This window comes from Trachinotus anak, unplaced genomic scaffold (genome assembly GCF_046630095.1).
Source record: "Trachinotus anak isolate AG129_WGS33_773 ecotype Australia unplaced genomic scaffold, CSIRO_AGI_Tana_v1 ptg000004l, whole genome shotgun sequence".
In the NCBI taxonomy this organism is placed as follows: domain Eukaryota; kingdom Metazoa; phylum Chordata; class Actinopteri; order Carangiformes; family Carangidae; genus Trachinotus; species Trachinotus anak.
In genome coordinates this window covers 2,970,791-2,987,981 of record NW_027273855.1, presented here as the reverse complement: position 1 = coordinate 2,987,981, position 17,191 = coordinate 2,970,791, and the positions used below count along the sequence as shown (strand labels likewise).

Sequence of the window (17,191 nt, the reverse complement as noted above, 5' to 3'; positions counted from 1 at the left end):
CTGAGAAAAATGTATTACCCGTTTTAATTTTTAAAAAGATCACATCACCAGTCTGTTATTGAAACTTTGTCCCCCCCAGACTCCACCATGCTTCTGTTCTAAACTGGGAGCATGTTCCAGATCAAATACTCCAAATTCAGATTAGATATCTTGTGTTTGAGTTTTGACTCATAAAGTCCAAACAATGAGCAACAGGTGCTTTTTACCTGATGGAAACGTGGTGTTTAAGGGAAGTGATAAGCCATATTAGTGTGATGAAATTCTGTGGGTTCTATCCTGTGTTTCTCCTTGTTCCTTCTGCTCATTTCTCTGTGCTCTTATTTTGACAAGTCGATGTTTACGTTGGATGAGTGGGGGGCCATTCTTTAATTGTATGTGAATGAATGATAGTATTTACATGGATGAATGGACACAGGGATGAGAGGCGCCAGAGCTGGTTCAAATCCAGCTTCAGTGTGGAGAAGGCTGAGCTGCAGTCAGAGATCTGAAATCCCAAACTGCTTTCTACCATCAAACATACTCACAGTAGAAACGGAGGGAAGGTATCAGAACTAATGGTGATTACTGATAGTAACAGTGCAATCACAGTTCAGTGTAAGTTACCCTGGAAATGGCACAACTCAGCTTGCATCATAAAATAAATATCAGCAATGCAGCAAAACACATTCTAACATGGCCGCCTGCAGATAACTGTGAAGTTGTGTGAAATGGTCAAGTTGTGTAATTTCATCTGTGAGAAATGGAACATTGTAGTTGGGAATCTGAGGTTTTAGATTGACCCCGGCTAATCTGATTTTGAGCCAATCCACCACTCTCCGTTCCTGTTTGGTCTTTTTTTCTCTTTATTTCCATTTGTTCTTGTTCCAAACATCCTCGAGGAAAAGAGAGGAGTGCAATCACATACTGTCTGTATGAATTATGCCAAGGTATAGTTGGTGTAGACAGAGAAGAAAAGCTACATGAGAAGCTCATGAATGATGTCAGTGATGTTCACAAGCAGTGGTTATTACATTGCAGCGGCCTCAAGCGACAGTGGCCAATATACAAGCGCCAAAATGCTATCATTGCAATTTGGTGACATCCCGTTCATGAGTCTATTTTCCCGAACACTGGTATCTCGTTATTAAAGCAGATTTACCACAGGCAGGTACATTTGTTTTTTAAGTTTTTTCAAGTCTAATTGGTAAAATTCTGGCTGTGGGGTAACACCAGCGTCCATGATTTGTAGATGAAGTGTGTTTTCCCGCCCTAAAATGAAGGACAGATAACAGATGGTTCTGCTCTGTGTTATTATCCTGTTGGCAAAGATGGAAATTCACAACAATGTTTTCTTTTTTTAATAGTTTTCAGTAGTTTCATTTCCCACGTCTCTACTTTTGCACCAATGGATCTTGTTCACACTAATGACAGTCTCTTTCTTTCGCTGTACTGTGGCTGTTCCACAGACTTTTCTGTTTTAGCTTTCAGATATATTTCTTTATCTCTATATGAAATAAAAGACGATTGTATGAAATTAAAGTGTTTCAGTCTTTGCTGCGTTACTGTTTTGATATTTTCTGTCCTGCTGTGGGTCTACATGTGAGTTTACCATGAAGACGGGGCCTGGAGGAGGCGGAGAGACTCACCTGTCAGATTCTACAACAACCACATACCCTGCTGAATTATTTATAACAGGAAAATAACTACATCCTGCATATTTATAAAAAAGGCATTTTTATGAAGTGGTTATTTAAAGTGGTTTTTAGATTAACCCAGGTAAACTGATTCACACACATGTTCTTGGTATTTACAGGTGGGATATTACCAGACATTACACAATGAATCAGAGGATCTAGAGAGTCACCTTTTAACTCGCTCTCTTCATTTTTCTAACATAAAGTATGTTGCATCAGGGACTGCCACAGTGTTATGATATGATGCAAAATAATGTGTAATTGAGAGCGTTGGAAAGAAGAACAGAATATCCTACCCAAGTCAAAGTTGACCTCAATCTTCAGAAAAGCTATAAAAGTAGCTATTTTGAGGACAATGACAATAAAATACCAATATAATATGTTTACAGTGACAATATCAATATAAATACACACTGGCTACCAACCAGCCCCTCTGCAGTTGACTGATATAGTCCAAGTGGTGACCTGTTCCTGCAAGAGAAAATAAGGTCAAATTGAACCTAGCTGAAGTGAAAAGTCATCCTGATCCCTCCTTAACAGAGAACCTGTAGGTAGGTTGCTCGAATGGCTTCTTCAATTCTGCTCTGTCTTTACATGTCCACAAATAATTCAGTATAATACAGTGTCAACAACTGATGACAGATTTGTCGCAGTGACCACAGAATACACTCACAAAAATACTTAAAGGCTACACACTTACACAGACCGTGGTGAGGTTGTTTTATAAAGCTTCAACTTTCAACACGGCCTTCATTGCAAACATCTACAGTTCAGTGACAACTAAGCAAACTCCATAAATAAAAAACATAAAACTTTATTTTTTAGCTTTATTTCATTTTCACATGATGTGTCCCCCCCCCCTCTCTTAATGTGGTTAGTTACCCAAGCTGGCCGCCAGGTGGAGCAGTAAGTACAGACTAATAGTTAAACCCTGGGTCACAGGCAGCTGCAGTGAAATAAAGTTACAGCCTCAGTTTTCGTTGAGCTGTAATGTGCTTAATTAACTCTAATTGGGGGAATAATATACTTGGCTCAAAGCCAAGTATATTATTACTTGGGGACATAATCCTAGCATTTATTTTATACTGGACCAGTATAGTGCCCATTAAATGTTAGTTAGCATTTGTTTGCCTAAAAGCTAAAATGAGCTGGTGCTTTAGATAAAAGTAAATACTCCTCAGAGACTCATTTCGGATCCCAGGTACTAGTTTAAGAAATAATCATTTAGAGCACTTGTAATTATAAACCTGTAGCACTGCAGCTCTCAGTCTTAGTAGGTGAAAAACCAGAATCTGGAGGCAGACAGTTTCTGGCTCGACATGTCTGCGCTGCTGCTGCAGGTTTCCCTGCAGCTGATGAGACAGGAGCGCTCATACGCGTCGTGCCCGCGCAGGTGTGGCTCTTACGCTCGTCCCCGTCAACCCTCCCCCTCAGCTACAAACTACAAGCCCGGGCTGCGCGCTCCCGTGAAGTAATTCATTGTATCAGACTGAGACGAGAGGAAGCAGCGAGCCACTCGACTGGTCGGCACACCAGCTCTGCCCGAAAACACTGAAAAACCCGACTGCTTGCCACATAAACTGCAGGTAAACTACTTTCTTGAATACCCGACGACTGTAAAGCGATACTCTTACCGTATTGTTCAGTTTAAAAGCCGACATGGGTGTTTTTTTTAAAGTTGCCCGGAGCTTTGAAAGGCCGTGCTAGCAAAGCTAAAAGCTAGCGGGGTTAGCCAACGGTAGCCAAGTTAGCTTTTCCTCTAACCGACCTCAATCTCGTCGCCGCTTCCGCACTTGCCACACAGTTGTGCTGAGGAGGAAACTGCTGTGCCCCGAGTGCAGGAACACACTGAGCAGACTTTACCGAGGACTGTCGGTACACTGTGGTAACTTCAGTAGGCCCTGTAAACCGGACCGTACAGACTAGCCTAAATTGGCGAGCCAGCCGTAGCCAAACAATGAGGCTCTTCTCCTGACTTGCCTCGGCTGACCAGGCAGCTTCCTAACGGCTGAGCGTTACTTCATGAATGGCTGCCAGTGGTGGCTGTTAAATGGTAATGACCCAGTAACATGCTAAACACTACACATATTAAATAAACCAATAATATACTTTATTTCAACACCAAAGTCGTATTTTCCGTCGTTTTGAAGGTTTTTAAACGGGTCAGCGCCAGTAAGGCACACAGTCTCTACTTCACAAGGGATTTTAAGTTTAACGCTTTTCTTATGTGAGGTTTTTTCATTATCGGTCTTTTGCACTCAGAAGTCATATGCATGTATGTGCCGGTCTCGCTGTTTAGTTTGGCTCGGGGCCACCCACCCATTCTTCCACTGCGGACACACTAGCCATCTGTTGCCTCCGTGGTGACGCCATCTTTCTGGTGACCCACCCAGTGGCTGCTGGTTTAAAAACAATGTTTGACTGAACACTGGGAGCTCTCTCTCAGGCAAGACACACAACTTCTTCTGTGTGTTGCCTCCGGCGTCTAGTAGACTACACGAAGCTTCAGTCAATTTTCTAGCCAGCCACATAAGTGTAATATATTCGGCCGCCTTTACTTGGTGATCTATCATCACATGTTTATTGACCATGGCTATTAATGACATGACATAATTATACCAGGGAGTGTTTGTGTTTTCATACATTAGTAATTCTAGGCCAATAGCAGTGATGTACATGATTGTTAATCCATTTTTCTGAGTGGTATAAAGAAAATTTTACTGTGTCATGCAGGGCAAGGCTGCTCATAAGCTACACATTGATAAGTAACATTCCAGATAGTATCTTCTCCCGTATCCCCTGTCGAGATATAACATTCACACATGGGTGAATTTTAGCAAGCAAACTTGTGCAAACATGCATATTATTTAAGATTTAATATTTTTGCATAGGGACTCAGTGAAATCTTTTTTTATAATTATATTCTTTACTTATTTTGTGATATTTGCCAATGTGGAAATCCTCCGGAATAGCATTTGGTACTATAATAAAATAATAATAAAGAAATGAAATCTTATCCTTCACTGTAATGGAGAAATATACAATTGGCTGATTATAATACTATTTCATTTAATGCCCAATTGATAAATTTAGCCACACATCTCCCAATGATCACAGGCTTATTCCCAATACATGTATATGTCAGTCACCGTGAGAAGGGCAAACCTATGGCTGACTAGAGTTTGACTGGTTGGTGGTTATTATCTAATACGGATATTAATGACCTCATCTTTCTGTGTTGTTCTGTTTATTTTTTCCCGGGGGGGGGTTGTGCTAAAGAGGTGGTTCAGTTTTTAATTGAAAAAGGCAGCATCTTTCAGCTCACTTGAAAAATGGATACTTGTGTGCTTTCTTCAGATGGGTCGTAATTTTAAATATTTTTGTATTAGCAGCGTTTTGTAGTCGATAAGGTGCTCACCATAGTCTTAATGGTTCGCCTAATTAAGCACAAGTCTTTTTTCTTTTTGATTATAAGGATTACAGTCTCAGCACATAATAATATCAAATAATTGTTTATTAAAAAGGATCTGTTCAATGAGGCCTCAAATGTGATGCTAATCATTACATTTGTGGTTTGAAAATCTCTTGGTGGAAATGTGTGTTTACGTCAGAGGATTCAGTGCAGTTAAGCTAAAATGATAAAGATGATGATAATAAACTGGCTGATCTATTAATTCAAGCTCCATGATGCGTTCTTGAGGCCATGCATGCTGTAGCTGCCATCCACAATGTGTATTTGAGACAGATTGTTGCATTTAGCCAACAGCCAGTAGGGAGCATAGATCACTATCCAGTGTTGACAAGGGAGATATTTTCGCAGTGTATTTTTTTTCATGCTGTTTGTGCTGCAGTCACTGGTAAATAACAATTATTTTTCTGTTCCCTTGACAGTAGTGGGTTCATTCAAAATTTCACTGCCAAGAGAAATGCATGTCAGGTGGCAGAAGAAAAGCACCTGCCAAGTTTCTGTCCGAAACTGAAATATTCATCAGCCAGCAGTCAGTTAACCATCATTAAGCAGGGTCTAATTTTCCACCCTGCAGACTGCGTGGGGTATTTCTAAGCATAAACACACACAGGCTTTAGATGGAACTGTGTGGGGTTTTCTAAAGTGCCGACTGATGAATCATAAAGTGCACAGTAACCATTTTAATGATGCAGTTAAAGCTGTGTCATACAATGAGATGATGCAGAATGACTGGTGTTTGATTCAATATTTGAGTGATCACAAGTGTGCGAACGTGAGTGGGTTTGACGGGCAGGTCTGCTGTCAAAAATATTGTTTGGTAGGATGACAGTTTACATGATTTATCATGTTTTCTACTACCCCATCCCAAAGGTGGACACTTAATTGAAAGACAGGACCCATCAAGCATGGTTTTTGTTTTAAAAACAAAGCTCATTTAGTTATTTAGCTAGTGTGTGTGTGGCATAAATCAAACATTCCTGTTGGAAAAGTCAGTGAGACAAGAAGGTCTTCCCCTGCTGCCAGTCAGCATCCTTTTATTTGCACTGATGGCATTTAACAAAGGAGTGTGGTTTGTTGCTCTCTGTCTCTGTCCTTTAAATGTCTTCCTGTTCGGGTTCTCCTCGTTACTTTTTCCGTTATCTGTCTTTTTTTTTTTTATTTCATCTCATGGTCTCTTGTTTTCTAACATGCAGGGGAGGGCAGTGATTTGCACATGCAGCCTGGTCCTTATAAACTTTCAGGATTATAATTGATTGGGGGAGCAGATCTCACGTGCACTCAATTTAGTTGTTACTGCAGCCACCAACATAGCCTGCATAACCAGTCTTTTCTTTCCTTGGTGTATGTAAACGGTTTCAATCTATGCCCCAAAACAAGACAGTTTGGAATCAGCCATAATACTAGGTTGTCCGCAGGCTGTAATTGTTGTTACACGGCTTTTGTCACTTCATACATGCACCACCTGAAATGCTTTATAAACCTGTCCAATTTTAGTATGACTATGAAATCTGAGCTGGCAAGCAGCCAGCTCAAAGGGACTGGCAGGTATGTCTAATGTATCGGCAACAACCCAAGATGATGATGCGTGGTTGGTGGTATTTTTACATTCGGTTTGTTGCTGCCATGTAGATGCAGCTCATGGTTTGTGATTATCACCCATATTTCATTATATATTTTGAATCCAAGCCATTTTCATCCAGACTTTTGTATTACCTCCTGTTCACACATTGTTTAAGTGGCTGACTCTCTCTGGCCTCTCTGAAGCTTGACGCTCGCGGGCGTGTTCAGTGTTGAGCGGGTAATTTGCATACTAGGCTCAGAGTTGGCATGTAGAAGGCTTTGTGATATGGCCAAAAAAGAAACAGTCTCAGGGTTTTTTTCCAAGCTTGGGTGTGATGGACAATGTTAATTAATTTTTTTTGACTATATTTACTTTTGCCAGTAGTAAAAAAAAAAAATCATGAACATGGCCTCTAGTACTGCTGATCATGTTGTTTCCTTTATTGATGTGTTATGTAGTTTTGCTGTGATACAGTGGCTTCTTTATGAATTTTCCTGCACTCATTAGTTGACATCGCCTTGGCACAAGAGTCGAGCGGTCTACTCAAGCAATGAATTGGTGTGAGTTTATCCTGGCTCAGTTTGCTGAGTTCAGAGTTATGGACCCACTACCTGTTGATCACTTCACTAATTATTACCACACTGCCATTATATTTGCATCAGAGTACGTTCTGTGATCTCACCATGATGTGCCCCCCTGCTTTTTTGAAACGCATTCAGACATAACATTCTTCACTGCTAATGGTGATTTTCCTGTTGTTGCCCTTTTATGCACAGTTTGCCCCTCTTGTGTTATATCTTGATAATGCCCCTGGTAAGTGTTTTCCTGTATATCTCTTTTTCAACATGGAAATTTAATTTCTGCTACTGACATTGATACCTAGAAGCTGCTTTGTTTACCGGTCTTATTGGCTGTTAAGCAGCTTTAAAGGAACAATTAGTGACTCTAATGACTTGCTCACAGGCACCTTGGTGGCATTTGTTGAAACGAGGGCACACTGTTATTGCCATTATAGCTGGTGGTCAAACATTGACCATACACCCACCTCCAGGCTAAAGCTGCCCCCATTTTTGTCTTTTTTTCCGAGTCATAGAGGCAGTGGTTTAATCTTTTTTGACACTGCTGTCCTACTTAGAGTATTCATCTAACATTTATAGGATGCTTGCAGCACCTCTCAGCGCTGTGGTGCATTTCAGGGTCAGAAACTAATGGGACCCATGGCAATAAAGGGCTGAACATTAAAGACAATTTTATAAGGAAGCAGTAACTGACAAGAATTGTTAAGGTACTTTTGTCTGCTCCAGTCAGCTCCTTGAGTTGTAACACTTTAACATGTGAATGCAACTAGTGTGCCCAGTGAGAGACAGCAGGTGTCTCGTTTGGGAACATTACTCAGGGAAGTGTGGCCAAATGTGGGGTGGTTTAGAAAAAGGCTGGCTTTTGATCAGAAATGGGCAGCATTCGCAGTTGGAAGCTGAAGAAAATATAGGCAGCACACGGTTTACAGTAGCTGAAATGGCCAGCCACCCACAGACTACCGTATGGACATGAAAAATCAAACAAAAAGACTGAAGAGGAAGGAAGTCTGGTTTGGACCAGAGACAGTCTTCTTGCCTGTGCAAGAATATATATATATATTTTTTTTACAGCAATATGCCATCAATCAAATTGTTTCATAGTTCAATGATCCCCAGAACAACTCTAGCAACTCAGATCTCTGATCAAAGCAAAAGTGACACAGAAAATTGAACCTCTAACCTTGGCTGTGGCTACAACTTCAGAACTGGTGCAGTTCAAAACTGCAGCTCGGCTGATGGATTCAGAAAGGAGAGGTGTGAGGAAGTTTGCTCTCCACCACACCTCCGGCTGACTCACTGTGATGTAGATTGTAGGGTGGAGAAATGTGATTGACAGTACACATTGCTGCACCTTCTAGGATCAGGGAGGAAATAACCATTCAAGGCTATGATTTATTACTGTCGCTATGTGAGGTCCTGTTGTCCTTGTCCAGATGGTATGTTCACAGTACATGTACTGTGTTAGTGTGAAAGTTATCGCTGCAGTGGTGCCATCATGACAGATGAGGTGTGTTTGATGTGTATTTGGTGAATAAAGTGATTGTGCCTGCTTTTCCACACCCAACAACTACAGCTTTTAGGACTCAGTTCCTGTTCATGTATAAAGGGAAATTGCCATTTTCCTGTTTTGTGTTTTGATCACACCGTTGTTTGTAAAATGTAGTAATGTAATGTTATCCGTCCTATTGAATAGAAAATCCACAACATTTTCACATTTCCTGTGTTTGTGACTTTCTGGTGAATGTCATTCCCCAATATGGTGAGATCCAAGCTGTTCTCAGGCAGTGACACAAGACTACATGTCACTCATTTACCCCAACTTCCCTTAACTCAATTTGGCAAGCTTGTTCTCTCACACCCACACTGTCTGTTGGTCTTTTACTGTCATGAATTACTGGAACTATGGCAGAATTGTACTTCCTGGTAGCTCACATCTTGTGCTGTGCCATTTATGATTCCTATATGTTCAGGCTTGTCTAAGGACAGGGCAGGAACCTACATCAGGGACATGCACAGAGATTTGAGGGGCAATCTTAACACTGCACTCTTCCCCAATTGCACCAACATCTTATCCTGTTGTTAATATAGTTGTACACAAACACCCACACACGCATGGACGCAATCAAGACGAGGGATAATCAAGGCTAGCAGCTTTAAAATTTTGCACTACTGGTTTTTGACACATTTCGTATTTAGACTGGTTTGGATGTGCAGTTTTTGTCTTGAGTCAGCAGTATCTCTTACACTTGTATTATCATTTACATAAAATACAACTAACCTGTGGGATTTTTATGTGATTTCAGGTTAGGCTTTTTGACTAACAAGCCCCCAAGTACAAAGTGTTTCCTGCTATTGTCAGGTCACTTCTACAATGCACAAATATGAAGTTCATTTCGACCCTGGAAACTTTTGTTCCATTAATCATCTCAAAACCCCCTGAGGGGCTCTGTACCTTGGGTAGAAAGCTGCTTTCCAGCTACGTGGTTAAATGTGTGAAACATAGTGTTGCATGGTGCATCTGCACGACGCATCACTACACACTCTTGCTTTCATGCAACAAATGGCACCCGTTACTTTCATGTTTTCTTGTTATGCCTCTCTGGTAACAGCTGTGGCCGGACGCATTGTGTTGTTGGCTTGTCTGTCCGTGCCATCCTCATGAACATGATAGCTCAGGGACGCCTTAAGGCAATGTCTTCAGATTTGGTGCTATACTGATTGTGATTTGGTGGTCAACGGTCAAGGTCACTGTGACCTCACAAAGTGTGAGTCACGAGTTATATGCTAATTATGACAAAATACACTTAATATCCTTTATTAAATTCTTCTCGGGTCTTAATTACATATATTATATTATATTCTGGACAGACATGGATGTAAACTCAACTTGACTGGATGGTTGAGGCATACAAATACAAATAAGTGAGATTCATTTTCTTTGTGCACATTTGATGTATTTGGGTTATTATGTCTGTCCCCAAATGATGACAAATATGGGTGGCCTTGGATAGTCAAACGCTGTAGTAGTTCTGATTCTGCTTTATTTCGTGCTTTCCCTTAAGCTCCTTGATTTATAACTTTTCCCTCCTTCACTGTGTCTTCCTCCAGGGATGGCAGCCATCCGTAAGAAGTTGGTGATTGTGGGGGATGGAGCTTGTGGGAAGACCTGTCTTCTGATTGTCTTCAGCAAGGACCAGTTCCCTGAGGTCTACGTCCCCACCGTGTTTGAGAACTACGTTGCTGACATAGAAGTGGATGGCAAACAGGTGAGACAACTGTCACTACTCATCAGTCTTTACCATCTAATGTCATGTCAGAGTGGTGCCTTGGGGTAGATGGATTGATCCAAACCTGAGTCACGTTCAAAGCTGCTCTACTTGTTAAGTGCCGCGTTTTAATGACTCTAAGCTGAATACTTTAAATAGATATACAAGAATCCACAGAGAATTTACACCCTTTTTCTGACACTATTAAGAGATCTACTTAGGTTTCCTACCTGTCACAACATGACCCTGCCTCGTTTAGTCTCAGAAATGGTTTTTGTGCCAGTATCAGGACTAATTTTGTTCCCTGGTTGTTTAATCATGCTCAGCGCTTTAATTCTACCTTCAGGGCCAAGTGAGCAAGTGTTGATAAAACTGTACTGTTCCTTTTCCACATCCTCCCTCACATTGCAGCAGTCATCTGTTTTATTTTTACATATTGCTTTGGTTGAGCTTAGTCATAGGACTTCAAATTAATTAAAAATAAAACGGCACATTACAGGGTCGGAATTGTGTTTGACACTTTTAAAAATCTACTTTAACTCAGAAATTAGAAGGATATTAAGTTTAACTCCTTGTGACTCCCTGGTTTGTGATGTACTGTATGTGTGTCGCTCTGGATAACTGCAGCACCCAGCCCAACTCATCAGTCACAAACCCACACATCCCGACCTCATTTTCGGTTAATGGGATTCTGGGACATTGAGTCTTTATTGGCACGTTGATTTCTAACCCTCTGTGCTCCTGGGGAGGTCTCGGGCTACTTCTCATTACGTGTCACACTTTTCTAAATGTCTTGATCTGGTTTCCTTTCCCTGTTAAGCCATGCAGTCTGCTCAGAGAGGTCTTTATGTATCCACTATCACAGAGCCCACATGGTAATTGAGTCCCAATAAATATAGTTTGTTGGTAATAAAAGTAAAGAATTATGCAGTTAAGATTATTTATTAGGAATGAACAAAGTTTAGACATCTGTATTTTCTCAACCATATCAGATTTTACTTTCATGCATTTTTGTGAGAATCTTAATTTAAATGAAGGCACAAAACTTTAAAATGCTGAAATATAAGGAAATACAATGGTAGGTTTTTTTCATGTTGCTAGTTAGACAAATTACTTTCAAACTATAAAAGTGCAAAAGACTCAAAAATTGCTTTTGTGTAGCAAATTGGTGATGTAGTAGTATTTGTGTGAATTTAAAAGGAGGTCTTCCCAAGGCAGGATCCTGGCCCAAACTGTCTGATGTTGCCAGCTCTGCAACCTACTAAAGTGAGATTTTCCAGGTCAAAAACTGCCAAAGTCTGACGGCAGAGATACAGCTTTACATTCAGAGCTTAGATTTGAACAGTACTTTCATTCAGTTGTATTAAGATGTGAATAATGAAAGAAAATCCTATATTTAAAAATCATAAAATAGGACTACTTTAAGGTTGCCAAAACACTTAACATTTTCTATTCACCCTGAAATTTATGTTTAATTTTTTTGCTTACCAGTTTGTAGACACAACTCTTTTGCTGTTATGATGCACTAATCTCATTCTGTGGAATAAGAAAATAAATCTGTTCTTTTTATAGTTCCTGGTCAGGATGAGGTCTGCTGCGGACCTTTATCTCGATTATTTGCCGTCTTCAGCGTGAAAGTCATGTTGACGATTGGACAAGGTTTATTAACTTCTCTCCCTCCCTTTTGTCTTCCACTTCTTTCTCCTTCCTCTTTTCTCCACACTCCTTTGTCTGTCTCCCCGCCCTCTTTACTTTCTGTGTGTGTGTGTGTGTGTGTGTGTCAGGTGGAGTTGGCTCTCTGGGACACGGCGGGTCAGGAGGACTATGACAGGCTGAGACCTCTTTCCTATCCAGACACTGACGTCATCCTCATGTGTTTCTCCATAGACAGCCCTGACAGCTTGGGTGAGTACAAAGCGCGCGCACACACACAGATGTACACCTCATGCATTCATGCACAACATAAAATACCACATCTCCGTCCTTCCTATGCACTCACCCGTCTTTCTGTTTTCACAAGAGGTTATTTCTGGGCCTATAGATGTTGTTTTCATCCTGTTGTGACCACTTGTAGGGGAACTGCTTACATTTGCTTATACACATCAACACGCACCAACAAATCATTTGTCACGCAGTGGCATGCAGCCATGCTATAAAACTGGAACACGTTCTCTCATAATGATTATGAACTGCACTTCCCTGATCATATGGAAATGGCTTTTCATAAAATAAGGCGATAAAAGCTGCAGATGATTGAAGTGCCACACATTAATTAAGCAGAATTAAATGAGAGGATGTTACAGTTATAATAAAACAAAGGCTTATTGTTCCAAAGTTGGCTTTGTATGGTTGTTTTACATGACAAGTCTTCAAACATTACATTTCTGTTTGAAGCAGCATTTTTGCTGACCAAGTAAGACAGCATCAACACTTGATGCTCAGTGGAGATTTGGAGCCTCGCTCTTATTTGTGATTTTTGTTCTATTCTTTAGAGGCAGAATTGTCTCTGCAGTGACTCACATTTTAGATTAAATTACTTTGTAAATGTTAGATTAATCAAATTGCTGGCATCCTCTGATTTAACTGTTAACTAATTTAAAGATAAGCATTACTGCTGCGCCATCAAATGGCTTTTATGGAAAGGTTCCACTGTAATTTTCAGTGTTTTTTTTTTTTTTCAGATTACATTTTACGATTATTTCCTTAGTGATTAGCATTTTCTGTTTTCTCTAAGTAAGATGTCTATCACAGAGCAGAATCAATTCTAGTGCAGTCCACATAGCACCGGAAAATATGCAAATACTGGCTTAACAGTTGTTTCAATTTTTCCTTTATTCAGCTGCATTCGTCTCCCATTAGAAAGTTTATCCCACAGCTGGAAAAATGTAAATATAGTGAAGATTCATCACTTCTCTTGGAATGGACCTGGCACTGAATTTTAGTCTGACAACCAAAGTTACCTATGACATTTGCATTTACACACAAAATAAAATTTCAGTGTCTGGCCAGTGATTATTGATCTGTTCTTTCCTCCACAGAAAACATTCCAGAGAAGTGGACCCCAGAAGTCAAACACTTCTGTCCTAACGTTCCCATCATCCTGGTAGGAAACAAGAAAGACCTGCGTAATGACGAGCACACACGCCGAGAGCTGGCCAAGATGAAGCAGGTACCTGAATTATTCTTCTTCTTCTGGGGTCAAATTACTATTTAGATATGTTGAATGAAGTGGAGTGTTTACATTTTCACTTGTTGAACTTCAAATAATGTCAATTAGAGACCTCAAAATATATTCTAGACTGGTTCACGAGAGGTTAAAACAGGACCACGACAACTGCAGTAAGCAGAAGTGGAAATCTTTAATTGTTGAATATGAATAAAAAAAACATCTCACACTCAATGTTCTTAGGCTTAGACAAATGCACAGCTCCCTCTCTAATGCACACAGATGACCTTACAGTATTACCTTCTATTATTTCATGCATGCATCAAAACAGAAATACCTTTCCCCTCTTCATCTGTCATGAAGCACAGAGCAGTTGGTAAAATGAGGAAAGGTCACTGCTTTCACTGGTATTTATAACAATGCTTAGCTTTATAGATTTGTATTTTATAGACTTAGGAATGTTGATCAGCGAGGGTGCTCCTTAACCACATTCTTGTTTTTCTCTTCATCCAATAGGAGCCAGTGAAGTCGGAGGAGGGTCGGGACATGGCCGGACGAATTGCAGCATTCGGTTACATGGAGTGCTCTGCTAAGACCAAGGACGGCGTGCGGGAGGTGTTTGAGATGGCCACCAGGGCAGCACTGCAGGCCCGCCGCGGAAAGAAGAGCAATAAATGTGTACTGCTGTAAAATGGCCGACATATTTGGACTGTTTTCATCCTGGGCTACTGTACATGGGGCTAGGACTCGGGAGGGACTGAGGGATTACTAGATGGGAGAGGGAGGGAGGGGAGGAAAAGCAGTAAACTACTACCGCTGTAAAATGGCTGTTTGTTGGACTGAATTTACCCTGGGACTTGGGTTTGGGAAGCTTTGACAGGTTTGGGTGGATGGATGGATGGAAGGATGGATGGATGGGGGACGAGGAAGCGCAGTGAATGACTACCGCTGTAAACCACTGGGCTCTTTACCCGTGGGCTTAACAATCGAGGTGGGAAATTTGCACCAGCCTTGTCAAGTGTCACAAGCCACTTACACTGATGAAGAACATTAGCAGATCCTGGTCCTTTCTAAAAATCTAGTTGACTGGGAAAACTGATAGAGGTGCTGGAGAATTATGGGACGTTCCAGTGACTGTGCTCAGTGTGAGCAACAAAAAAGATTTAGGTGACTTGTCAGATGGAAGGACAGAGAGCGCAGTAAATGTGAACAGCCATCAGGGGATTATTTATCCCCAGGTGTTGGTACCTGGAATTATGGCTGGAGTGGTGCTGAGCTCGACAGATGAAGGGATGGGAGGAATGAAGCACAGTATGTGGGTGTGACCATGAGGCTGTAAACACCAATCCAAGGCATAGATCCATACATTCAGCTTAATTGTTATATGCTTTAGTTACTGAACAGGTTAGTTCAACAGCTCACAAAGTAGACAAATCACCAGTGAGTGAACTCTATTAATCACATGCTCCTCAAAATGGTGCTTTCAACAGGTCTGGGGGTGAATAGCCTGCTGTTCAAGACAAGAACCTAAAAGGAAGATATGCCTCTTGTTAAATTAGACAATTAGAAAAGTTCGTCATGAGAAGGTTGTTGTGTCCACATGTGGTCATGTGCTGTCAGGTGCTGAGGTCTTGTGTGTTGAATTATCAGAGGCGTGGAGTTATAGGCTCACATGTTCAGCTCAGTGCCATTTAGTCTCCCTGTGGCTAATCCTGTTCTTACAGACTCGCAGTGACAAACACATTGAGCCCTGCTCTTGCTGAGATTATCTGTTTCAATCACCCACTAGTGAATGCTCTGTGATTTTCAGATAAACTGCAGCTGGTGGACAGGTTGAATTGAAAGGAAATTGCCCTCAGCGCTGATTAAATTAAAGTTAGTGATCTTGTAATCCAGAGTGGCTCTAATCACAGCCTGCTTTTAATATAAGGCATCTTTCCACCGCAGTGCTGTCCAGGGCAGTGTCAAGTTTACTCACTTCTGGAGGAGCAGCAGTGTGACTCCCCCAGTGTCAGGACTAGACGTTAACATGTCGGTGACTCTTTACTGTATTTGATTTGTCTACTTCAGGAGGTGACCAGCTCTCGCCTGAAGGTTCTTTAGCATTTAATAAAGTCTTTAGACTGAATCAGTGGAAGTGGCAGGTGAACTGTGGTCCCACCGTTTGACAAAGGTAGCTTCCTGCCCTGCATCGTACAACTTGAGCAAAACTGCCCGTGGCTGGGCTCCCATCCCTTCCTGTTCCCCATAGCTGACCGCTGGTGCTCATCTTCCCCTGGTTTTAGACCAGGACAAAGAACAAGGAGAGGAGAGTATTGTTTACATGCACACCACTGATCTCCTTATTTGGGATGAACGACTATTAATTTTTTTTTTTTTGTGTGTGTGTAGGCATGTATAAAAGTCAAATGTACCAAAACCAGAACTAGTTAATGTTTGAGGGGAAAAACAGGTGCCTGTGATGTACCATGTTGTCCACCATTTACATGTCTGCCTTTTACTGGTTAACTGTTGCGACCTGCTTCAACAGTTAAAAAGACAAACATGACCTTTTTATCCAGAATACTGTGCATGGAAAATGCCAGAATTGTCAGGTTGGGCTGTCGGATAGATTTAGAGTAAAGCATGCAGGTAATCTACTTCACTAACAAGCAGAGTGACAATTAACCACCTGCTGTGTGTTAAAAACCTTCATTTTTGGGGTCTTTTTTAAAGGTCTCTTATTTTTAGAAATGGTAAAGGTAACCATTCATGTTTGGGATTTTATGAGCCACCAACCTTCCCTGACTTTTCTGTGTGTTTTTAAAGCCAGATTGAGGCTCTCTTGACAGTGTTGTACCCTCCTGTTCTTCTTCCTGGCCTACAGGGAGGAGCCTGTTCCAGAAACCTAGTTTTGTGTTGTTGTTTTTATACTTTATTTCCTGCTTTTAAAAAAAAAAAAAGTCATAAATATGTTGTCTATCAGTATTTAAAAATAGGAGGTGGAAGACTAGGGCACTGCTTATGTGTTGTCGCTTTAGTTTATTCTTCTTTTGTGCTTTACCTGAATTTTTCTGATGATTTACAATTGGTTGTAACGACCCGTCAATCATCCCTGCCAAATGCTGTTGTTAGGCAGTCAGGAGAAAGGCTGGCCTCTCGGCTGCCTGTCTAGAGCATCACTAGGACCATGTGTGCTGGCTCTTTTTCTGTTTGTTTGTTTTGAACACAAACATGGCTGAAAAGACAAAAGGAAAAACAAATTGAGTCTCCTTATTATGTACAAATCATTTTTATTTCTCGTTTTTATTGTATTTTTAATCCTAATTTTGGATGCTGAAGCAGTGATGTAAACAAAGGAACAGGAAAACCAAGCTGTATGCAAAGTCTGTAAATATGAAATGTGGGTTTGTTCATACTAGACCATACACACGCACAGGACTGGAAACTGTATTTGTAAACTAGCTTTGGTTTGTGTAATAAATTACTTTCTATAACA

General features: G+C 40.9%; 1 protein-coding gene across 1 annotated transcript; it reads left to right on the top strand.

The window, feature by feature from the left end:
- The first annotated feature begins 3,120 nt into the window (after positions 1 to 3,120).
- Positions 3,121 to 17,191, top strand: rhoab (ras homolog gene family, member Ab). The gene is made up of 5 exons (XM_071475270.1): positions 3,121 to 3,259; positions 10,390 to 10,547; positions 12,332 to 12,452; positions 13,586 to 13,716; positions 14,230 to 17,191. Exons 2-5 carry the CDS (start codon positions 10,392 to 10,394, stop codon positions 14,401 to 14,403), a joined length of 582 nt encoding a protein of 193 aa, XP_071331371.1. The 5' UTR covers positions 3,121 to 3,259; positions 10,390 to 10,391; the 3' UTR covers positions 14,404 to 17,191.

Coding starts and splice junctions, on each gene's coding strand:
- rhoab (XM_071475270.1), top strand. CDS start 10,392: ATGGCAGCCATCCGTAAGAAGTTGGTGATTGTGGGGGATGGAGCTTGT. Junction 12,453..13,585: donor AGACAGCCCTGACAGCTTGG/GTGAGTACAAAG, acceptor TTTCCTCCACAG/AAAACATTCCAGAGAAGTGG. Junction 13,717..14,229: donor AGCTGGCCAAGATGAAGCAG/GTACCTGAATTA, acceptor TTCATCCAATAG/GAGCCAGTGAAGTCGGAGGA.